This window comes from Corylus avellana, chromosome ca7 (genome assembly GCF_901000735.1).
Source record: "Corylus avellana chromosome ca7, CavTom2PMs-1.0".
In the NCBI taxonomy this organism is placed as follows: Eukaryota; Viridiplantae; Streptophyta; class Magnoliopsida; order Fagales; family Betulaceae; genus Corylus; species Corylus avellana.
Window position 1 is genome coordinate 10120976 of NC_081547.1, and position 24570 is coordinate 10145545.

A 24570-nucleotide genomic window follows, 5' to 3' on the forward strand; every position below is an offset into this window, starting at 1 on the left:
AGCAGCCACTATGGGTCTCGTGGTACTCTGTTTATTTATTTTTTACGGAATTTATAATGATATTTTTGTCTTATTGAAAACTATTTAGTCTTTTTTGTCTTTTTGTAAGACAAAAGGGGTTCAGTCTAATTCCCTAGTAGATTGAGGGAATATTATTTCAATTAAAAGTTTGGAGATGCATTACAAATTGTGTGGTAGTTTAAGGAATATGTATATTTTTCAAAAAAAGAAAAAAAAATTTTAAACCATGATATGAGATTATTTCATATAATCATACCATATGAATCATAAATGAGTTTTAAATTTTTGTGAGAGAAAATTAGAAAACAATTAATTAATAACGTGATAAAAGAAATTTTGCTTTAAAAAAAAAAAGAGGGAGAGAGAGAGAGAGAGAGTCGGAGAGAGTTGCCATATATGGCAAAATTCATAACAAGGATATAACTCATAAGGCCCATTAATGGTTTGCTTAATTAGTCAACAATGACGATGTAACGTCGTCTTTTTGAGTTCACGGAGAAACAATTTAGTGGCGCTCTGGGGCCGTGTGTAGCTGAGTGCTGTTTGCTCGCCACTCTTTGGACATTGCAAACCCTCTTAGCCAAAGTTTAGAGAGAGAGAGAGAGAGAGAGGTTTGGGAGGGAAGAAAGTGTTTTTGTGAATGTATTTGAATTTGAAAGCTGTATTTGATTCAGACTCTCATCTCTGATCTTCTGGGTTTACTGATTCAGACTGTTAGTGCATTGCGTTTGCTTTGGATGAGTTGAAAAAGCAAATGGTAAATTTGCAAAGAATGCTTGTTCTGTTGACTTAATTTGACCCCTCTCTCTCTCTCTCTCGCGCGCGCGCGCTCTCTCTTTTGTGTTGGTGTGCTTGCTGAGGTTCTGTTTTATGTGACTCTTCTTGCTGGGTTTCTACTATGTGTAAATGGGTCTGTTTCTTTTTTGTTAGTTTTGCTTCGTATACCAATTTGTTATGTGCACGAGTAGCTTTCACTGCAATCTCTTATTCATTTCTAGCTTGCTTCTCTTGTTTTTGTTGTTGTGCTTGTTGAAATTTGTTTTCTTTAACCACGTCTTATTGGGTTTACATTTTTTTTTTCCTTCCTTTTTCCTCCTTTTGCTGTTATTTTTTTGGAGTTGAATTTTTGTTTACTTTATGTCGTTTGCGTTTGAGGTACTGGCTTTCTGTTATTTTTCCTAATTCTACCTTGAAGGCTACTCATTGCGATATCTGGGAATATGGTGATAATTTCAGTTAAAATTTGAATGTTGGGTAAATTTCTTTTTTGGGTGAGGAATGTTGGGTAACATTCATTGCAAAGCTTGCTCTGTTTCATTTTCCGAAGACATTTAAGTGACACTCTTGGGTTCAATGTTCTGAAAAATAGAGCCTCAGTTGGCGAATCTATAAACACTGCTGAAGTTTTTGTGGTTATGGTGCTGGTTACCGTTGTGTAATATTGATTATTGTTCTGTGAATGTCTTGAGTAGTAGGTTTATAAATAAATAGGTTTTCTGCTTGGCTATTGCAAGCTGATTTAGGTTTACTTCTTGGCTTTAGGGGTCAAATAAGAAGTTGATCAAGATATTGTTCTACATGGCATGCTCACTCATGAATCTTTGATGAAATGGTTGCTCTATCCCCTTTCTTATGATTCTTTGCAGCAATGTATGTTTTGCTTTCTTTTTGATAAAAATTTCTGTTATGGGATGTTGAAATTACTTTTTGGTGCTCTGTCATGGTTTAAATTTTCCTGTTAACATCATTTTTCATGAAACACTTGTAATTTTCTCTGACTGGTCTTCATTATTTTTCAAAATTTGATGTTTGTTCTGCATTCTTGCTATATGCAGGCAGCACCTGTTAACATAGTTGTAGGTTCTCATGTCTGGGTTGAAGATCCAGTTGTAGCATGGATAGATGGAGAAGTTACTCGGATCAATGGCCATGAGGTTCATGTCAACATCGCCAATGGAAAAACAGTAAGGGCTCCGTTAATTAGTTATTTTTGTATGAATGGACCCTTTCCATTTAATCAACTACTTCAATATGCAAATGGAACTTTCGAGAACATTCTTGGCTTAGGACATCAGTGAGAATGATAAATGTTAAAACAATGTGAAGTTCTAGCAAATCTATTGTACTAAAGTTCTGTCTTAAGAATAGACCTAAAGTATATTGCAAATCCATTGTCATTTTTGGTTTGCATAGCCCAAAGAAAAAAGAAAGCAGTTTGCTTGTCTAAATTTAGGTAATTCCTCCTCTTCCTAGCAAAGACTTGTAAAACAATGTGATGGTAAGAGTGCAAAGAAAACCTTGATTCAGAACATTTTGCAAGTTTCGCTATGTCATGTAACATACTATAGAATACTATATCGAGAAATCTATTCTAGTTGTGCGATCTTATTAAGTTGAATTTGCCAATATTAGCTTCTAGGATTTGCTGTCCTAGTCTAAGTTGAATAAGCAAACAAATCTTATAGAATTTGTCCTCGTGCTTCCTTTTAATTTCATGTTTTTCTTACATATAAGTGTGGTCCTAATCAGCTGGATGGATTTGCACAGGTCATCACAAAGATATCAAAAGTGTTTCCAGAGGATATTGAAGCTCCTCCTGGAGGTGTAGATGACATGACGAAGCTTTCCTATTTGCATGAACCTGGAGTGCTGCAAAATCTGGCTGCTAGATATGAACTCAATGAAATCTATGTGAGTTATTTTACTTCTTATCTTTCCCTTATGACATGTCAATATGCTGAAGTAACTGCTCCTGAAGAAAGGAAGATCTTTAAAGTGTGTTTTTGATGCTAATACTTGTCATTACCTACTCAGACATACACAGGGAATATCCTGATAGCAGTTAATCCATTTCAACGATTGCCTCATTTATATGACACACACATGATGGAACAATACAAAGGAGCTGCTCTTGGGGAGCTAAGTCCTCATGTTTTTGCAGTTGCAGATGTTGCATACAGGTGAAATTCAGAGTAGTCTTCTGTATCTCACAACTTTTTTGTTTCCTTATGGGGTAGTGTTCTTATCTGATGTTATGATTAAGAAAATAGGGCGATGATTAATGAAGGAAGAAGCAATTCGATTTTGGTTAGTGGAGAAAGTGGTGCTGGTAAAACTGAGACAACAAAGATGCTCATGAGATATCTTGCGTACTTAGGTGGGCGATCTGGAGTAGAAGGTCGGACAGTTGAACAACAAGTTTTGGAGGTATGATTAAGTTATTATTAATTGTATTGTATTTCTGACTCCCAAATTTCCCTCTACAAGTGTAGCTTAACATGCTATCTCAAAAATTGAGTAAATCAAGGGTTATGTCCATATTGACCTTACTTTATTTTTTATTTTTATTTTAATATACAGTCCAACCCAGTTCTTGAAGCCTTTGGCAATGCCAAAACAATTAGGAACAACAACTCAAGGTGTGTATCGGTTTGGCATGGTTCATTCCTCATTGAAAGCTGTCTTAGTCATATGGAAATTCACTTTATGGTTTCATTCAAAGTAGGGCTGAGCAAATTTCCAAAAAACAGACTGACCCGACTTGAAACTAACCAACATTGGTTGGTCTTCTATGATCGGGTCGGTGTCAGTTTCAGAATGTAAAAAACTGACACCCGTTAGTTTGTGTCTCAATGGTAGGTGTTAGGGTTTTAACCAGTACAAACTTGATTGAGTCCGTTATATAAAAACCTGTCTCTTCTCATTTCTCACTCTTAAGTAGAACCCCCCTGACTTGACTATACTGACCCCAAAACCTAGCTGTTTTGGTCAATTTTCAATAGCCCATGTCAATCGACGAGTACAAGCGTAGGGTGTTGGTAAAAACTATTTTCAGACCAACCAGCCAACTACTTGAATATATACTCTTTTTTTTTTTTTTTTTTTTTCGGGTGTTACTCATGCTCACACACATACTGCCTCTATTTTTAAAAGCCTCTCATCTCTCTTTCAATGGCATTGACAAGTCGACAAAAAGCAGAGTTAATCTGGAAAATGCTGGGAGCCACAGCCTGTGGTGGGCTCTATGGTTGAAGAACCACACCCATTGATGAGGACGATGATCGCTTGCCACCATTTTGAAAATCCTAAAACTCATTTCAACCTTTGGCTAGCTTAAGTGTTATCTAGTATAGTGTTTGGATGGGAAGAAGATTTTGATTTATTTATTACTCAGATAAAAAGGAACAATGAGATTTGATTTGATTAACATGGATGGGCATAGACCTCTATCCTCCGGATACTTTTCCTCTCTCTCTCTCTCTCTAAACTTACTCAACTGTACTAACTGCCTGAAAACTGATTGGCCCCTGTCGGGGTCAGTGCAGTTTGGTGGCCAGCCACGGTTCGGTCAGCCTTAACTATTAGTGGTCGTCGGTAGTGGTTGAACACCAACTCACGGGGTGGTGGGTGCTAAGCCTACTCCCAACCTGCCAAAGTCATCGTTCAAGACAAATAACGTAGAGTTGTTCACGAGTTCCTCGTTCCTAGATACAATGAATTCTCCCTCCCCTCCCCCCCATTTGGTGCCTATAAAATGCGGGAAAACGTAAAGAAAATCAAAATGGTGTTGACTTGTATACACTTTTAAATTGTTTGGCTCAATTAAATTTTTCTCTTCATCTTACAAGACAAAAATTTCCTCTCTCTCTCTCTCTCTCTCTCTCTCCATTTTGTTAGTTTTTTTCAATAACCAAATGGGCCACCACTTCATGTGATGGGTCCAAGTGGGTGAAGTGAAACTGAAAACCTGATCCAACTGATTAACCAAACCGAAACCAACTGATGGCAATCGGTTTGGCTTGGTTTGGTTTCTAAGGCTGATTGGTTTGGTTTTGGTGGCTGGATTTCACCTACAAATATAGTCGGTTAGGGCACCAAAATCTGGTGAACATTGACCAATGCATGGGAGCTCACCTGGAATAGAAAGTAAAACTTTAAGTAATCTTCTTCATTTGAATTATACTGCATTTTATTTCTTATCATGCATATTTTGTTTGGTATCCTCTTTGAAGTTCTCATTTTAATGTCTCTTTCGTGTCATCGTGACATTATTGTGTAGTCGTTTTGGTAAGTTCGTCGAAATCCAATTTGACAAGAATGGGAGGATATCTGGGGCAGCAATCAGAACGTATCTGCTTGAAAGGTCTCGTGTTTGTCAAATTTCCAATCCAGAAAGAAACTACCATTGCTTTTACCTCCTTTGTGCTGCACCACCTGAGGTATTTTACACAATACTGCTTGTCAGTTCGTGTCTCACAGTTTACTCTTTAAGTCGAGCAAATTAATACTGGTAGTTGCAATATGAATGCTACTTCAAGATTTTTTTTTTCCCACATGTTTGCAGGACATTGTGAGATATAAGTTGGGGAGCCCGAAATCTTTCCATTATTTAAACCAATCAACTTGTTATGAGCTGGATGGTGTAAATGATGCCCATGAATATCTTGCAACCAGAAGGGCTATGGACATAGTTGGAATTAGCGAGCAAGAACAGGTTTATCTTTCTGTAATTCCAGACCATGCATGTTCTTGATGAAGGTTTAGCAAAATTTCTGATCATATATAATTATTTTCAGGAGGCAATATTCAGGGTTGTAGCTGCAATTCTTCACCTTGGTAATATTGATTTTGCCAAAGGTAAGGAAATAGATTCCTCAGTCATTAAGGATGAGAAGTCTAGATTTCATCTTAATATGACAGCAGAACTTCTTAGGTATGTTTCTTCTACTTCATTGTTCAAACCCTGTGTCTTGTTTTGAAGCTATTTAATAGTCATATTTTGCTATTACTCATAATTGTTACACAGGTGTGATGCCCAGAGCTTGGAATATGCTTTAATTAAACGCGTAATGGTGACACCTGAAGAAGTTATTACAAGAACTCTTGACCCTGATAATGCAATTGCTAGCAGGGATGCATTAGCGAAAACAATATATTCTCGCTTATTTGACTGGTAAGGAGACCAGTTGACAAATTCTGTTTTCCCTGGGATGTATTAATTTGCATCATTGTTTATGTTTGGTTATAATGGATTTTACCACTTTTCTTTTTTGACAGGCTTGTGGAAAAAATTAACATTTCGATTGGACAGGATCTGAACTCGAAGTCAATAATTGGAGTTCTTGATATATATGGATTTGAAAGTTTTAAGTGCAATAGGTACAGTGTTACAAGCTTTTTATATCATTGGAATAAGAAATTTAATTTCCTTTAAGGTGTTGTTGGGTTGCCCACGGGGGGAGCACTATGCACATGCGATTTATATCATTATACGTCAAAGTCTACACATGAAGTTTTGCTCTAATAACACTACTAACCACCCCCAGCCCTAACAAATACCGCCAACAAACAAGACTTATTGGTTCTGTGTTGACATCTGTTCTCTTAAAACAGCTTTGAGCAGTTCTGCATCAATTTCACAAATGAAAAACTACAACAACATTTCAATCAGGTCAGCTTATGAATTAGTAATCAAGCAGGTTTGGCTCCTAACTTTTGAGAAGATTATAGACTAATTTTGATTATTTTCAATTGCGCACTTGCAGCATGTGTTTAAAATGGAGCAGGAAGAGTATTCCAAAGAAGAGATAAATTGGAGCTACATTGAGTTCATTGATAACCAAGATGTGCTTGATTTGATTGAAAAGGTTTTTAGCTGTTGCCTTAAGCAATCTTTCAACTTCAGAATTTGGTGTTTCCCATTTTTGGATTGCTCCAAGGGACTTCATGGATTAGTAGTTAGACTCAGACTCATATTGGGATTTAACATTTGAACACTTATCATTACCATAATATGTTGTATGCTGTTTGTATAACAAATGAGTAATTTGATCTTCTACAGAAAGCTGGAGGAATTATTGCACTACTTGATGAAGCCTGGTAATATGTTGTTTGTGCTTAATGTACTATGTTAATTCTTAATTTCTATCTTGATCATAAAACCAACAGATATTTAAATTTAACTTTGCTTATATGGCCGGTCTACTGCATTCTATTACATCTGGGCGTTTCTTCCTTTACTCTGCTGTTCATTTTTGTCTGATTCTTCAATGCAGCATGTTTCCTAAGTCTACACACGAGACATTTGCACATAAGTTGTACCAGACATTCAAAACTCACAAGCGTTTTATCAAACCAAAGCTTTCTCGCACTGATTTTACCATATCACACTATGCGGGGGAGGTAAACACATCTTGTTTTGTTATATTAGCTGTTTTGCCTTGAGAAGGTTTAGTGCATTTTCTCTAGTTTCTGAAAGCTTTCCCAATTTCAAAGGTAACTTATCAAGCTGATCAGTTTCTGGACAAGAACAAAGATTATGTGGTGGCTGAACATCAAGCTTTATTAACTGCCTCAAAGTGCTCCTTTGTAGTGGGTCTGTTTCCCCCACTTCCAGAAGAATCATCAAAGTCATCCAAATTTGCTTCCATTGGATCACGCTTCAAGGTGTTTACATGCATTTCCATTTCATTATCTCTTGTTTGGATGGGGTTAAGGTATGATGTGTGTGAAAGCACGATGTGCAAGTTAATTTAATGCTGTTCTGTAAACCAGCGTACTTGATGTCTGTTTAACTGTCATATGTGATGATGTAATTGAGCTTAATTCTGTCCATATATTTTCTTTTGGCAAATTGCCTCAATTTCTATATTTGTTGGGCTTGTGGTCAGTCTCATGTTTTTTATGCTTCAAATTAGCTGACAACATACCCAGGTCAATTTTTTTCACCGCATGTTCACAATTTTCTTTTGACGACCTAAAGGTCTAGCCTTTCCTTTACAAGAGCCCTTTATCATATATCAATTACTTTTAGTAATGGTATATTGGATGCTTATACAAGGTTATTGATTTTTATGGACTAGTATGCTCTCTTGTTGACGAATTTTCAAGTGTTCATCATGAATATTACTTTGGATTGTGATTATACACCACAAGAAATGATTCAATGGATCAGATTCTGTTAATTGGCAGCTACAACTTCAATCTTTGATGGAGACCTTGAGTGCAACAGAACCTCACTACATCAGATGTGTGAAGCCAAATAATGTCCTGAAACCTGCTATTTTTGAGAATTCGAATATTCTTCAACAGTTACGCTGTGGTGTGAGTATGATTTTGTCGACATGCACCATTTTTTTTTATTACTTTTTTTACGTTATTTCTCATTGGAACTTATGTTATTTTCAATTTTGTATGATGTGAATTTTTTATTTCTACTAGGGTGTTCTTGAGGCAGTTCGGATAAGTTGTGCTGGATATCCTACGAGACGCACATATTATGAGTTTCTTAATCGTTTTGGTATTCTGGCTCCAGAAATTCTAAAAGGAAAGTAAGTCTAAATTTCATTTTTTTTGACCTGAGAATTTCATAATGAAATTTTATTTTTATTTTTATTTTTATTTTTTATTTTTGTGGTACTTACTATTTAGATTGATATAGATCTCTAATGGTACATAAATGGTGCTCTCTCTCCCTCTTTACAGTTATGAAGATAAAGTTGCTTGCCAAATGATTCTTGATAAAAAGGGATTGAAAGGATATCAGGTGATTTAGCTTTTATATTTAACTTCTCAACCTCACCATGCACCTTTTATGATTTTTTTTTTTTTCTTAAAAAAAAAAAAAATTAATGTCCTGTGTTTTTCAGTGGAATCATGTACATTTTCTTTGTATCTGTATATAACAATTATTTTCTGTAATACGTACCGGCAGATAGGCAAGACCAAGGTTTTCCTAAGAGCGGGTCAGATGGCTGAGTTGGATGCTAGAAGAGCAGAGATACTTGGAAATGCGGCTAGAACCATCCAATGGCAAATTCGTACATACGTTACTCGTAAAGAGTACATGTCATTGCGCAAAGCTGCTATTTGGTTGCAATCTCACTTGCGAGGTATCTTTATGTGCTGTTTTTCAAATCTCTGCACATAACATTATCAGTAAGAAATGAGGTTTTATCATGCTCAACTGGTTTGTTTCTTCAGAATGCATGAAACTTGAGCCCATATTAGAAATTAGAATGCACTGAAGTAGCAAAATATGTGATTTACGTAAAAGCAGCAACAGTTGAAAAGAATAATGTGTTAATATTTGTGACATGAAAAGTGTTTATTTATGAAATTATGACCGTCAGACGGAAATTTCCAACCAGGTCTCGTGCATGTGGATTTGTTAGTGAGATATGTGGTTTCTTTACATACAAATAAGATCCAAAAAAAAAAAAAAAAAGGAAAAAAAAGCATAATGTTGAAGCAATCATCTTTTGAAAGTGCTTAATCAAATAATCATATATTTTACAGACTGACTCCTGTCCCGAAACTCTGACGTTTCCAACTTTTTGTAGGTATAATGGCCCGCAAAAATTATCTGCAGTTGAGACAGGAAGCTGCAGCCCTGAAGCTTCAGAAGAACTTCAGGCGATACAGTGCCAGGAAATCCTACCTAATAGTACTGTCAGCTGCAATCACATTGCAGACAGGCTTAAGGGCAATGACAGCATTCAATGAATTCATATTACAGAAGCAAACTAAGGCTGCCATCATCTTCCAGGTATTATCAATATTCAGTGGCATGATATTTTATTCATGTACACTATTATTCAAAGGGCTTGATGCAATTTACCACTGAAGACAAGATTGTGATATTGATTGCTCTTGTGCAGAATCAACGCCAACACTCTTAACTTATGGCATATGTTAAAAGTAATGTCTAGATACTCTTCTATTTGTGTTTTACAGGCAAATTGGCGGTGCCATCAAGCTTATACCTATTATAAGAGTCTTCAGAAGGCAGTTATTGTTTATCAGTGTGGCTGGAGATGTAGAGTTGCAAGAAGAGAGCTCAGACAACTCAAAATGGTATGATCTTATTTGTTAAATATAATTATATCTTTTCAATTTTGTTCAACTCAATGGAAATTTGTGGTGTATAAAGAATTAGAGCACGCGCTTACTGTTCCTTTAAATTAATATAGGCAGCAAGAGAAACTGGGGCTCTTAAAGAGGCAAAAGACAAATTAGAAAAGCGTGTGGAAGAACTTACATGGCGCTTGCAATTTGAAAAGCGATTAAGGGTAGTGATTTTTACTTTTCCATCTATCAAAATATAAAACTTTACTTTGTTTAACTAGTATTTTGGATGCCTACTGAAGGTGCCGTCTGAGTTTACTTGTTTGCTGTGAATACAGACTGATCTTGAGGAGGCAAAAGCCCAAGAAGTTGCTGAGTTGCGGGATGCATTACATGCAATGCAAGTACAAATAGATGAAGCAAACTCCATGGTCATAAAAGAACTAGAGGCAGCCAGGAATGCTATTGAAGAAGCACCTCCTGTCATTAAGGAGACTCCTGTTATAATACAAGATACGAAAAGGGTTGATTCATTGACAGCTGAAGTTGAAAGGTTGAAGGTACAGCTACTTTGTGGGATAATTTTTACTGGTTGTTTGAATGTTCTCTTTTAAAGCATTTTTGGTCCTATTTTATACAACTTAAAAAAGTGTAGAGTTGCTACAATTAGAGCAAGACAAAGACACTAATAGAGAAATAGCAATATTTTTATCTTTCTTATGTTTGCTTCATTCAGTCGAGGAAACATATGCCATCAAGTTGAATGTTGAATTCAAATTGACATGTAGAGTGTTTGAAACCTTTAGAAGTAAATTATAAATTTTCACACGTGGGCACTCTAACCGAACTCAATTCTAACCGGAATTAAGTGGTGTGGAAATTCCCATGGTTGACAATAATTGTTGATTTTATCATAACTACTGGTTGAGTTTATGGGGACAACATATGATAATTTTTTCTCTTGTATAGGCCTTGTTGCCATCAGAAACACGGATGGCGGAAGAGGCGAAGCAGGCTTACGCTATTGAGCAAGCCAAAAATGAGGAATTGACTAGGAAGCTTGAAGAGGCAGGGAAGAAAGTGGATCAGCTTCAAGATTCAGTGCAAAGGTTTGTAACAGAATTTGTGGAAGTTCTCTTAACCTCTTAATTGAGAATTAACTGCCTGGAGAATCTGAACAACTTTCATCCAAATTCCATGAATTCCACCTGTTCTTATTCTTTTAAGTACATGCATAGTATGGAAGTGTTCGAATCTGTGATTTCCATTTAAAGTTCCTTATTACTGCCTTAATATGAAAGTAGGAGCAGAGGCTTAGACAAATAGGGGAAGGCATGGATGAATATAGAGTCACTCATGATGTGTAAAATTTTAAATCATTTTGAAACTTTTCTTCTATCTTTGGTCCAGGCTTGAAGAGAAGCTCTCTAATTTAGAATCTGAGAATCAAGTACTTCGGCAACAAGCCCTAGTCATATCACCAACTAGTAAAGCTCTATTTGCAAGATCAAAAGCAACAATCATTCAGGTAATCTCGCCTGAAAAGTTATTCATTTGTACCACCACATATGTTTCATGGAAATATTTGTTGAGTCGTTAATGAATTGCAGAGAACTCTGGAGAATGGAGATGTTCAAAATGGAGAAATGAGAAAAGCATCGGTAATTTTATTTAGCATATGTCAAATTTAGGAAAAGCCATGTGTATTTGTCACATCATCTTTTAAATGTTTCAGGATTCAATTACTGCCGTACCTAACTCACAGGAATCTGAAACTGAGGATAAGCCACAGAAATCTCTAAATGAGAAGCAGCAAGTAAGTAGCTGCAAGAAATTTATCAGGCAAACATTAATCACAAAGATGTGCTTCACATTTTTTGACATTCCTTTTTGGATTTGTTCTCCAAGACATCTTATTAATTTGCCTAGCATTTGGCTGAACTAACACTGGATTATGGCCTTTTTTGTTTGTTGCCTTTCTCCTGAGTGCAGGAGAACCAGGACCTGCTAATAAAGTGTACTTCACAAGATCTAGGTTTTTCTGGGGGCAGACCTGTTGCTGCTTGTCTGATATACAAATGCCTTCTCCATTGGAGGTCTTTTGAGGTTGAAAGAACCAACATTTTTGACCGTATCATTCGAACAATAGGCACAGCAATAGAGGTATGGCTAAACTCTGTTTTAGTTGGAATAATCTTGTACAGGTTTCATCATTTGCTATTGATGTTTGGAAACAAGGACAATTGCATTAGCCATTCAACAGTGAGACCAGTTTAATAAATGGGCTTAAGTCTTTTGACAGGAGCAGTTAAGAACCTTATAAATTAATCTGTGCTTAATGATTTTGATGTCTTATGCCACTCACTGAGTTCTCTACTGCACTGAAGGTCCAGGATAACATTGACGTTTTATCTTATTGGTTATCAAATTCATCCACGTTGCTGTCACTCCTTCAACACACACTGAAAGCAACTGGAGCAGCAAGCTTAACTCCACAACGGCGAAGATCAACATCAACTTCTCTGTTTGGAAGGATGTCTCAAGTAAGGAAAGAGTCATTTTATCTTTCGTAGTATTGTGCAGTTTGATGTACTTTTAACTGTTTATGATCCTTCGGTTTTTATTTTATTTTATTTTTTGAAATGTCAATTTTAGGGGCTTCGAACGTCTCCACAAAGTGCTGGGTTCTCATTTCTTAATAATTGGATGCTTGGTAGCCTGGATGAAGTACGACAAATTGAAGCCAAATATCCAGCTTTGCTTTTTAAACAGCAACTCACAGCCTTCCTTGAGAAAATATATGGAATGATAAGAGATAATTTGAAAAAAGAGATCTCCCAAGTCCTTGAATTGTGTATCAAGGTAACTGCTAGGCTATTTTCTCTTACCTTTTTTAATTACTTCTTTGTACTTCCATAAATTAGTTATTTGGATATTTCATAATCAACAAAATGACTTTATCCTAACAACAATGCATCTGCCGACAAATGGACTGCTCACCACATGCTTTTCTGTTCCATTTCCATGATTCTCTGGAAAATAATTTATTTTTCATCAAAATTTTGAGTTGTTTCCTGCTATAAACTTATCTCTGGCATAATGAGTAACAAATGAACCATGTACAGATTTCAAGAAACTTAAGTCATGCATCTGTTGATAAACACTGTTTCTTACACACCTTTAATGCATTTTATTTCTTTTTTTCAATTTCTATGTAAAGGAAATATGTTTCTGATAAAAAAAAAATTGGACATCTTCCTCGTATAAACTCATCCAAGTTACAATGGGTGATAGTGTAACCATGTGCAAGTCTTGAGGCATTCCAGCAGGTTAACCTGAGTTCGCAAATTGCAGGTTGATATACATTTGCTTATACTATGTTGTATGTCATCAATGTAAGGGTGCATGAGTACCAAGAGGAAAAAAGTGTGCATGCATGTGTATATTCGTTTTACAAATATTTCACATCTACTATCTGTCTGCTTTGTATTTCACGTCCAAATTATGACACAGGCACCTAGGACATCCCGAACTAGTTTAGTGAAGGGACGTTCTGAAGCTAATGCTGTGGCTCAACAAGCTTTGGTTGCTCACTGGCAAAGCATTGTGAAAAGCCTAAATAACTACTTAAAGATTATGAGGGCCAACTATGTAAGTGGAACTTACAAGTACGATGAGATAGTGTCATTATTTTGATCTTTAAACAGCATAACTCTCTTTAAAATTGTGACAATACAGGTCCCTCCATTCCTAGTTTGCAAAGTATTCACTCAGATATTTTCCTTTATCAATGTTCAGTTATTTAACAGGTAAAATCATCACTCAAGGTTTCTGGAATCCTGCAACTTTGACCCTAAAGTATCTCACTCTATTTTTCCTGAATTTAAAATCCAATTTTGCAGCCTTCTCTTGCGGCGTGAATGCTGTTCATTCAGCAATGGGGAATACGTGAAGGCCGGGCTGGCTGAGTTGGAACAGTGGTGTCATGATGCGACAGAGGAGGTAGGGGCCATCAGTCGCCTGTATTCTTTCTCCTTAGCTCTCTTTCAGAAGACTTAAGTTTAGTACCTTCTTTACATTTAGTTTGTAGGTTCGGCTTGGGATGAGCTGAAGCACCTCAGACAAGCAGTTGGCCTCCTGGTTTGATTCATTTATCTGGTCTTCCATTCGTACTAAACTTTTACTACCGGTTTTTTCTTATTAAGTTTGTTTTCTTTGCAATTTTTTTCTGCAATATTAGGTCATACATCAGAAGCCAAAAAAGTCCTTAAACGAAATAACAAATGATCTTTGTCCAGTGAGTTTGTGCCACCTTTTCTCCTTCCTCTCTCCCTCCCTCCTCTTCTCTCTCTCTCAACTATACTTTGCTGCCTCTTTCAGGTGCTTAGCATACAACAATTGTACAGGATCAGTACAATGTACTGGGATGACAAATACGGTACACACAGTGTATCTACAGATGTAAGTTTGTGTACCGAACTTTTAATCGGTTTAAAGTTGTGTCAGTCTTAATTTACCACTGGGGCCTGTTTGCTAACGAGATGCTGATAAAGGAACATCTTTGGAAGTATCAATTCCATGTAAAAGTTTTATGGAGACTTTTATACACTATTCATTAGCTGTATTTGAGAAAAATTGTTGGACCCAATCTCTTTTCAGCGGTTACATTCTGAATTGGTTTTGGCCCAAGTGCAGCTTCTATACAGTCGCTTGTTGTGTTTACAATTCAATTTGTTTAAAATTCAATCCTGTTTATGTGATTTGACATTTTGAATTTCATTTATCTGTAAACGGTCGATCAAGCTGCGGCAGATTAATTTCTGTCTAAACCTCACTCAAAAGTTTTCACTAAGTGCAGGTTATTTCGCGTATGAGAAATATGATGACTGAGGACTCCAGCAATATTGCTGCCAGCCCTTCTTTCTTATTGGATGATGACTCAAGGTACAAAATTCTAGCAATTGCATGATTTTTTTTTTTTTTAATCATTTCTTGATTTCAAGCCTCCTGTCTGTGGCTAAAACCAAGACCCCATGTTTTCCAAATGCAGCATTCCATTTTCTGTGGATGACATTTCCAAGTCAATAAAACAAATAGAAGTTGCTGATATTGATCCTCCACCTCTTATTCGCGAAAACTCAGGCTTTACATTCTTATTACAACGCTCAGAATGATATCAAGTGGTCTTTTCCCATGTTTTCCAAATGCAGCATTCCATTTTCTGTGGATGACATTTCCAAGTCAATACAACAAATAGAAGTTGCTGATGTTGATCCTCCACCTCTTATTCGCGAAAACTCAGGCTTTACATTCTTATTACAACGCTCAGAATGATATCAAGTGGTATTTTCTCTCCCCTAGCATTACTCTTTGCACCTCCAAGAACCAAGCTTGATGTGCTGCAAAACCCTTGCATGCATTTTATTTCCTGTAGCTCAATGTGTAGTTATATACTTATATTAATCAATTTTTTCACCCAGGCTATAATTTACTGTCTGGGCCAATCCTTTTCTTTTCTCCTTTTTTTTTTCTTCATTGACGTAGCTGGGTATTTGCTCTAGTCTTCTTACTAGTTACACTACATTAGGCTTCTTTTTGTTATTTGTTGGCCCTTTTAGTTTTGTAATATATTTTTTTTGGGCTAATATTTGCTGTAGAATAGTTTGTGCTAATATCATGTAAGCAGGCTTCCTTATGGTCTATTTCCAGTATATATCTTTTGTTATCAAAACACTCAAATACAATGAAAATCCCTTTGTTTTTACTACTGGCTTGTGCAAACTCTTGCTTGCTATGGTTCGTATTCTACTTTCCAAAAAGGACACATTTTTTTTTTCTAGACGATAACTCCCTACAATTGTTTGCCAGAACTGCATACAGTCCAACCGTAGGGGATTCATATCCTTCTTTCTTATTATGATATATTATTATTTTGAATAATGCTATTTAATAGACTACTATACAATTGCATACAATTGAGATGATGTGATAGTGAAATTCAACCTTTGATTTTTCTTACAAGTGTTGATCCAAGGGTTATCTTTACTGCCATATTATCAAGTTGTATAACAGTTTATTAAATAACATTACTCTATTATTTTATACAATTTTTTTGAAATATGACCGGTAAGTTAAATGAAAAAAATTTCTACTCAATCATATGAGGAAGCAAAAAAGTTTTCTAGAGACTACTTAAGAGCAGGGTCGGCTCGGTAGATTTTGAGGCTTAAGGTGATAAATTTTAGTGAGCGTTTATCTTATATTCAAATATTAATTATATATTTTTATTTAAAAATCACTGTTCTCCCTTTTTGGAATGCAAAATTACCAAATTTTTTATATTTTTCTTACATCTTTTTAATTAATAGGGAATTTTTTAGATTAATCTTGGAGTCAATGTGCCATACAAAACACACCTCATTTTTTTATTTTATTTTTTCAGTTTTAACTGCAAAAGTTTTTTGAAAAGGTAAAATAGATCAGTTTGTTGATTTCCGTTCGAAATTGTGGCGTCCATTTAGTGCTATGTTAATATTTTTACCATATCACATTAAAATAATAATTTTAATAATTTAATTAAAAAATAAATATTTAAAAACAAAAACAATTTTTTTATAATGTCTAAAAATCTTATACATGTCTAAAAATCATTAAACCAATATTAAAATCTTATATTCCCATAATTTTATCATCCTTGATAACAATTTATTTCATCGTTACCTTTATTGATTCAAAACCCTAACTAGGGTTTACTTGAATTGATACCTATCATCATGTGGGTAATGCCCACTGATCAGTCTTCTTATTAGGTAATTAAGTTGGGCTATCATAGCTGTCTACCCCTTGGGAGTTTTCGGGGGTGGCATGGGGGTAGGGGTGTATGCAGGCATATATTAACCACATGCGGATGCATATATCGATTTTAAAGTATGCGGATCCGGTCATCCATATACCCTTTATATATATTGTAGTTTTTTTTTCTTTCTATAATATATTTTCAAAACATTAAGTCTTAAAAATAATTTAACAAGCCAAAACACTAAAAATCAGCCAAACTTATGTTCAAAATTGTTTAAAATAGGCCCTAATAGATATCCAAAGAAGGTTCACGAGACTAAAATAGGCCCAAAATGCTTTTTATATAATATACAGAAAACAAATAATAATCTCAATAACTGCGTGGATAGTGTTAGTAAAAACATGATGTAAATGCGAATATCTAAAAGTGATACTGACATTTTGTGAAATAACCACATTTGCATCCGCACGTACACCCCTAATGGGATGAGATACCCTAAAAATAAAAAGCGAGTATTATAGAGAGAATCATACAAATAAAGCACATAGACCCTTATATTAATCCAAAAGCCAATTTAGTTCCATAAAATTTCAAGGGTCTCAAAAGTCAATTAAGGAACCCCACAAGAAATAAATTGAAGAACTCTCTCTCTCTCTCTCTCTCTCTCTCTTCTTTAAAGATAGAAAAGTTAAAAAAGAAGGTTAAGAAGGCCTGCACCAAATTTATTAATTTAACATCGATTTTGGATATTCTTTTATTGATTTAATTTATAAAATTTTAAAATGAGTGTAAACATGGAATTGTAAGCTCATATGTTTGTTGAATGGATTAGTGGAAATTTTTAATTCCTATTTTTTTTTGAATTAATAAAGGAGTTGATAAAAATGTTAATCTCAAAAGACTAAGTTAAAATTTTATTTATTTTTGTCCATGAAATTTAGATGACTGTCATTCTATAATTAGAGCATGTTTGAGATTGCGTTTGAAAAATAGAGCTTTTAAGTCAAAAAAAGCTTTTTGCCAAAATCTTTATTTTTAAGTTTTTGCCAAAAGTACGTTTTAACTATTTTTAAGCTTTTTAAACCCTTAAAAACGCTTTTAATTTTTTTTAACCAAACGAATACTTTTTTATTCAAAAGAACTTTTTGAGTATTAAAAGCATTTTTAGGCTCTTTAAATGCAATCTCAAATAAACAATTAAAAATTCAACTATCACCACCACCAGTTCACCACAAAAAGAAAAGAGGGGTACAAAGTTACAAACATTGTATGGTGAGGGATGTAATGATAACATTTAGGGAAAAATATTAAAAAGCCCTCCAAACTACCAGCCGTTTTCGATTTAGCCCCTTAATATTCTAAAAGTGATAAAGTAGCCCCCCAAACTACCAAACTATTGCATTTTGGCCACTGCGTTAGTCAAAACCGTCAGTTTGAACGAAAATTGCAAAACGACGTTGTTTTGTTACGGGTAAGTTACTACAATGCCCTTTTATGAAAAAAAAAAAATTGGAAAAAATATAAAAAAGCCACCCAAACTACCAGCCGTTTTCATTTTAGCTCCCTATTGTTCAAAAAGTGATAAAGTAGCCCCAAAACTACCAAACAGTTGCAATTTGGCCACTCCATTAGTCATTACCGTCAGATATGATGAAAAATTTTAAACTACGTCATTTTGGCAAGGGTAAGTTACCAAAATGCCCTTTTTGGGGGAAAAAAATCATATTAAAACAAGCAAGCAAAACGACACCGTTTTGCTTGAAATTAAGGTTTCCTTACACTTACCAAAACAGCGCCACTTTGGTAAGTGTTAGGAATTAAAAGAAAAAAACCCTAGACCCCACGCAGCTGACCCACGAAAAAACTCCCACCCCAGTTTATCTCTCTCCCCCAAAACCATTTGCTATCACGTCGTTCTATCTCCGGCACCGGCAGCCTGTAAATCTTACCCATAACTCAATCTTTTTATTGTATTTCATGGTATAGCTGTCGGATCGGTGTTGTTTATCTACGAATGTGGCTTTTTTGTTTGATTTCTACAATGGGTAAGAATTTTTCGGTGGCACTTCGTAGCCATTGGATGGTGTGGCCGGTGGTGGCAAGGGCAGCCAGTTTGGAGAGAGAGAGAGAGAGGGGCATTGAATTTTTTTCACTTGATGGAGAAGGTTGCTAGAGATAGAACGACGTGGTGGCCGGTGGTTTGGGAGAGAGAGATAAATTGGGGTTGGGGGTTTTTTCTGCGTGGAGTCTAAGGTTTTTTCTTTTAATTCCTAACACTTACCAAAACGGCGCCGTTTTGCGTGCTTGTTTTAATATGATTTTTTTTTTCTAAAAGGGCATTTTTGTAATTTACCCTTGTGAAAACGACGTAGTTTTGAATTTTTCATCATATTTGATAGTAATGACTAACAGAGTGGTTAAATTGCAACTGGTTGGTAGTTGGTGGGCTACTTTATCACTTTCTGAACATTAGGGGGCTAAAATGAAAATGGCTGGTAGTTTGGGGGGCTTTTTTATATTTTTCCCAATTTTTTTTTTTTTTTTTTTCATAAGAGGGCATTGTAGTAACTTACCCATAACAAAATGACGTCGTTTTGTAGTTTCCGTTCAAACTGACGGTTTTGACTAACAGAGTGACCAAAATGCAATAGTTTGGTAGTTTGAGGGGCTACTTTATCACTTTTTTAACATTATAGGGCTAAATCGAAAACGGCTGATAGTTTGTGGGGCTTTTTTATATTTTTCCGTAACATTTATCTTAAATTTTTCTTTGAGTTTTTATTTTATTTTATTCATCAAGTGTCAAGTCAAGTTGGCATTTTTGTCGATGTGACATAAATGACTTTTTATATGCATGACAAAAATTTTGTTAAGTTTTTAAACGATTGATGGACAAACATATCAAATAATAAGGGAAAAATTCACTTTACTCTCATGAAGTTTTAAGGGTTTTTCAATTTAAACCCTAAAGTTTAAAAATTGGCAATGTAACCCCCTAATATTTCAAAAATTTTAAATTTAAACCTTCCGTTACTAATTTCCATTAAATTATACGAAAATTAAAAAAAAAAAATGTCTGAGGGTAATTACATAATTTTATAGATTTTCGTCAAATTTGACAAAAATTAGCAACGAAAGGTTTAAATTGAAATTTTTTGAAACATTAGGGGGGTACATTGTCAATTTTTAAGCTTTAAAGTTTATATTGAAAAACCCTTGAAACTTTAGGGAAGTAAAGTGAATTTTTCCCAAATAATAAACTTAAAAAGTATAGGATCACATACAATTTTGTTTTTTTGTTTTTGTTTTTTTTTTTTTCTTTTAAAGGAATGAAACCACATGTCTCAATTATACGTTTAACCCTAATAATAAGGTTGAAAAATTTAGTAATTAAGGCTTTGTTACTTTTGTATATTCGGGTTCGGGTCGATTTCGATTGACCTGAATCAACACGTGTAATAATAAATGGGTAAATATTAGGTCAATTTACTTAACTTATGGGTGATCCGCGTAATTCATCTAAATTAGATTATATTTTTATATAAATTCATAAATTAAGGTGAATTAACAAATATATATTTTTGCATTTAAATTAAATGTCAAAATGGGTTTAAGCATATTAACTCCACCTCCGGAACCTTACTTGGGGTAAGTTGCTTTGTCGGGGTATTGTTTTTTATAATGTCTATTCATAACAATCAACTGTTCAAAAAATAAAAAAATAAAAAAATAACAATCAACTATTAAATATTAGGATTAAATATCTTATTGCCTTCTGGGGTTTAAACTCTTTATTATTATTATTATTATTTTTTATCTCTAGAGTTTCATTGTTATTACAAGAGGTATCTGTAGTTTTTATAAAGACGGAGATGGTATCTCCATTAAAATTATGTCCAAAATTAAACGAAACGCCACGTCAGCACCAATAAAAAATTGACACATGTTATATAATTAATTTTTTGAAAAAAATATATTTTTTTTTAAATTAAAAAATTATATATTTTCAAAAAAAAAGAAAAAAAAAATTTGGGGTAACTGTAGCCATCCCCTTGGCCATTAGGGGGTGATTACGGCCAAGCCAACCCAATGAGCCAAAGAGGTGACTGAAACCACTCCCAAGAGAGTTTCTCGAAACAATATAAAAGAGAATTCTAACTGAAAATAAGCGTTCGTGGAGTAATGATACAATGCACGTGGCGTGCCCACGCACGCCAGTGCAAAATTATTATTATTATTTTTAAATAATAAAATAATAATAAAAAAAATTTTGTGCCTGGCGTGCATTGTATCATTACTTAGCGTTCGTGTGTTCGTGTGTATCTAAATCATTCTCTCGTAACTCGTCTAAGAAAAGCATGAGAAAATCAAGAAAGACATAGTCCGACCCGCCCCGCAAACCCGAGACCCGGTGAATTTTGTTTTAAAATTTCTACCATTCAATCTCCACCATCCATAGCTTCACAGCAGATATACGGTACTTTATTTCACAGCATAGAAGCCGGATCCCCTAAACCCCTAAAACCCTAGGGAAACCCCTGAAAACCATACATCTCATTCTCGTCTGCCACAGAACCAGACGAAGAGGCTTTAATGGCTTTTGGGTTGTAAATTTGCCATTAATACCTATCTTTACAACAATCGAATATCTATACTATATATTTATATATATATATTCAACGAGTAGTGCACTATTGCCGTCGTTTCCTGATTCTTATACAACTTATATGCTAGCCACAGAAGAGATGACCATGGATGGGAGTTTTAGTGTTAAATTTGCACTAGAAAGGTTTCTTGCTCGTTGCCCAAAGCTTCTATCTTTTCCACAGTTCGATGCACTCGCTAAAAAGGTATTCCCTTTGTTTGGTTTCTGAGAAAATTTGAATTACACTTGCAAAACTTTGCTTCTGTTCATGTTGGGTTCTAAAGTGGTGTTTGGAAAGGAAGATAAAGATGATGAAAGGTTCGGATTGGCTTGGGCAAAAATTGGTATATGACTAAGTTTAGTTGTAGGGAAGAGTAAATTTAGTTTCAGAGCAACCAATAGGCAACAGATTGAATATATCAGCTTCAAGTTTTTTCCCTCACAAAATTTAAATATTTGGGTTTGGGTTTGCGCAGGAACATATGTTGACAGAAGAGGAGGTGGTGAATGTGCTGGCAGAGGTATTTCTGCACCCAAACTATACTATTCCTTTGATGGGGTGTTTTCGGCCTATAGCCCGAAAGATAGTTGACAAAGCGGTGGCCTTGCTTCGGATTGTACCCAATTTAAGATCCAATTCGGATGATACATTAGCGGAGGCTGAAGAAAGAAATTTTTTGAATGATGTTGCCAGTGTAATTGAGCTCTACAATCGAGGTGGGAGGGGTCTGGATCTTCATGAGCTTGCTTGTTTGGCAGCATGCCGCGCCCTTGATTTGGCTCCTTTTTTATTGAGGTAAGCTGATGTGCTCACACGAGGTTCTACCTTTGGTTTATGTTATCATTGATTTCCAATACTATTATTAGTAAGTGGCTTGTTTTCTCCTTGTTTATGTCATTCTTTCACCATTGGACTTATAATGATTTTTTTTTTTTCCCTTTATGGCTAAGTATCTTAGTGGATCCTAGTGTTTGGAGAAGCAAAATTTTGCATGGAATATGGGATTGGCAGTGTATTTATATTGTAGAGTTCATGTTATGTGTGTGATAATGTTGATCATGCGTTGTGAATGCATTAAGAGACACCATTTCCTGTGAGTTTGATGTTTCCTTTGGACGCATTTATATCAATGTCCTCCCTTGATTTCTGAATACTATTGAATGTGCCACTAGGTTTCTTATTGGAACTTAGCTAGACAAGTTTAATTGTCATGTATATATGCTTAAGATATGTGTTGATTATTTGGTGCAGGCCTATATTAAATTATTTCAAATTTGCTCCATCTCCTTTTGAACGCATTTCGATGGAAGGAAAAATTTATGACCTCCGTGGTAAGGTATGTGAATGCTTTCTAATTGGACTTTCTTAGAGGAACCACTGTTGATAGTCTTTTCAGAATCTCTGTCACTCTGTGAATCAAACATGCATGTGAAATAATTTGGGTGAGGAAGGGGTCGGGACTATATATGCATCAGTATTCATGCCATCTCTTATGAGCTTCATGTAGGATAGTTTTGTGATTCCAATCTTGTATATCTTTCTTTGAATTGATGGTGCATGTATTTTTTTAGGTCAAATTACATGAATGGATTTCCTGTTAGGCAATGAGGGAGCAGCGGGGAAGAATTTATCTTCCCCCACTTGGATTACATTTTTTATAGTGATCAAATCCTAGGATGAGTACATATTGGCTTGTAATGTTGTGGATTATACCTTGTTCTCAAGTCTTGACGTAGTAATGTTAGCATATTGATTTGCTAATTCTTTGCCATTTCATTTCACCTCCTTTCGTCTTACTGTTCTTGTTACCATTTTTTTTTTCTTTTTTTGGGTAAGGAACCTCATAAATCTATACATTACTGGTAGTGCCCCTCCTTTGACTTGCAATTAGGACAATAACGAGAAATAGTCCTGGCCCTATGTTAACCTTTTTAGGCTCTTGCTTCTTTTTATTTTTTGTTTGGGAGGGGGGAGGAGGGGGCAGGGATGGGTTAGTCCATGTCTGAGAGTCATGTTTGTTGTTTCCACTCTGTTTAGTCAAAATAGAGGATATATTGCATTTTTTTGTCAATCAACATTGACAAATAAACTTATAAATAGTTATAATTGTTTGAGATCAATAGTTCTCATTTGAGCAAAAAACTCAAATATACATATGTGTGGTGTGTGTGAGTGGTGCTAGATTTGTTGATGTATATGGTTCTTATTTGAGTAAACATACCAGCAAACATACATATCTGGGTTGTGTATTTGGGGGTTGGGGTGTTATATAGATATGTGTGGTGTTTGTGGCCGGTTACTAGATTTGTTGATGTCTATGGTTCTTACTTGAGTAAACATACTAACAAACATGCATATCTGGTGTGTTTGTGTGTGAGTGATATTATGATTGGCATGTCTTTGTGCCAGATTTTTTTTAGTTGGTTTCTTTTTTTGGCTGGTGCACTATTCTATACTTCCTGTGTTCATGGTTTGTATCCCTTTGGTGGGTTTTCAAATAACCTTTTTGCCTATCCAAAACCAAGGAAACGTATCTTTGGGAGTTGATGCTTTTAAGACCGTATCCTTTTTCACGCGAGTCAGTCCATGGCATATTACCCATTTTCTGACCATCTGGAATAATTCACTTCTCTGTCATGCTTTCGTTTGTTGTCTTTTCTCATTAAACATCAGCTTATGCGTCGTATGGTGGGACTATTAGCTCCTAAATGGTATTAAGAAGATTCATAAATTGTTTTCTTAAGTTTTTTTCCCCATATTTTGCGCGGCATATGCCGTTGTTTTCTTGGATTCTCTCATTATAAATTTCATGGTCATATATATATATATATATATATATATATATATATATATATATTTTTTTATTTTTATTATTTTAACTTTATGTAGATTTGATTTTGTTTGATCAGGTTGGAACTCGTTTACTACGTGCTGCTCAGACATCTTACCGCCTCCTGCTAGTGGACTCAGAATTATTTTCTAAACTTTGGGACTGGTCCTGTTTCTTGGACCTTGTAAAGCAATCTGCCAATCTTGACCTTAGCAACAGTGGTGGATATGCAGATATTGTTATTGCAGACATTAGATGGTGTGGGATACAGATTTTGTCAGTTGTTCTCAAAACAAGCTGCAGACCAACTACAGACTTTAGTATGGAGACTGAAGAAGCATTTACATGTTTTTTGCGGTTGGTTTTGTTTACTCCTCTGAGAAAATTGCTGTTCTTAAATTAAAATTTAGACAATTTGTAGTCATAAA

At 35.2% G+C, this 24570-nt stretch overlaps 2 protein-coding genes across 4 annotated transcripts in view; both read left to right on the forward strand.

Moving 5' to 3' along the window:
- The first annotated feature begins 549 nt into the window (after positions 1-549).
- Positions 550-15178, forward strand: LOC132186037 (myosin-17-like). Of its 3 annotated transcripts, none has more exons than XR_009440692.1 (39): positions 550-778; positions 1857-1985; positions 2536-2712; positions 2836-2981; positions 3072-3228; positions 3382-3440; positions 5081-5240; positions 5366-5515; positions 5598-5734; positions 5828-5974; positions 6079-6180; positions 6415-6472; positions 6567-6668; positions 6863-6900; positions 7077-7203; positions 7297-7467; positions 7993-8124; positions 8242-8351; positions 8506-8566; positions 8735-8912; positions 9363-9568; positions 9757-9876; positions 9993-10091; positions 10206-10427; positions 10837-10976; positions 11278-11395; positions 11478-11528; positions 11603-11683; positions 11860-12030; positions 12255-12410; positions 12523-12729; positions 13381-13518; positions 13606-13676; positions 13770-13869; positions 13951-14007; positions 14108-14164; positions 14248-14328; positions 14710-14811; positions 14918-15006. XR_009440692.1 is itself a non-coding variant. In XM_059599814.1 (39 exons), exons 1-39 carry the CDS (start codon positions 776-778, stop codon positions 15039-15041), a joined length of 4629 nt encoding a protein of 1542 aa, XP_059455797.1. In that variant the 5' UTR covers positions 550-775; the 3' UTR covers positions 15042-15178. The 3 variants fall into 3 exon arrangements, 2 of the variants coding, with proteins under 2 accessions (XP_059455797.1, XP_059455798.1); XM_059599814.1 differs by having other exon boundaries at positions 14726-14811; positions 14918-15178; XM_059599815.1 differs by lacking the exon at positions 550-778 and having other exon boundaries at positions 1851-1985; positions 2569-2712; positions 14726-14811; positions 14918-15178.
- Positions 15179-21396: 6218 nt separating this feature from the next.
- LOC132187415 (midasin) overlaps positions 21397-24570 on the forward strand; it is a 47197-nt gene continuing 44023 nt past the window's right edge. Inside the window, exons 1-4 of the mRNA XM_059601716.1 lie at positions 21397-21516; positions 21788-22107; positions 22564-22648; positions 24222-24499. Of these exons, the coding sequence (XP_059457699.1) occupies positions 21412-21516; positions 21788-22107; positions 22564-22648; positions 24222-24499 (788 nt within the window). The 5' untranslated portion in view covers positions 21397-21411. The remainder of the gene's footprint in view (positions 21517-21787; positions 22108-22563; positions 22649-24221; positions 24500-24570) is intronic.

What these genes read in the sequence shown, in the direction of transcription:
- LOC132186037 (XM_059599814.1), top strand. An exon ending in CCAGAAATTCTAAAAGGAAA is followed by an intron (nt 8,352 to 8,505) that starts GTAAGTCTAAAT and finishes CCCTCTTTACAG; the next exon opens with TTATGAAGATAAAGTTGCTT. An exon ending in TTATTGGATGATGACTCAAG is followed by an intron (nt 14,812 to 14,917) that starts GTACAAAATTCT and finishes TTCCAAATGCAG; the next exon opens with CATTCCATTTTCTGTGGATG.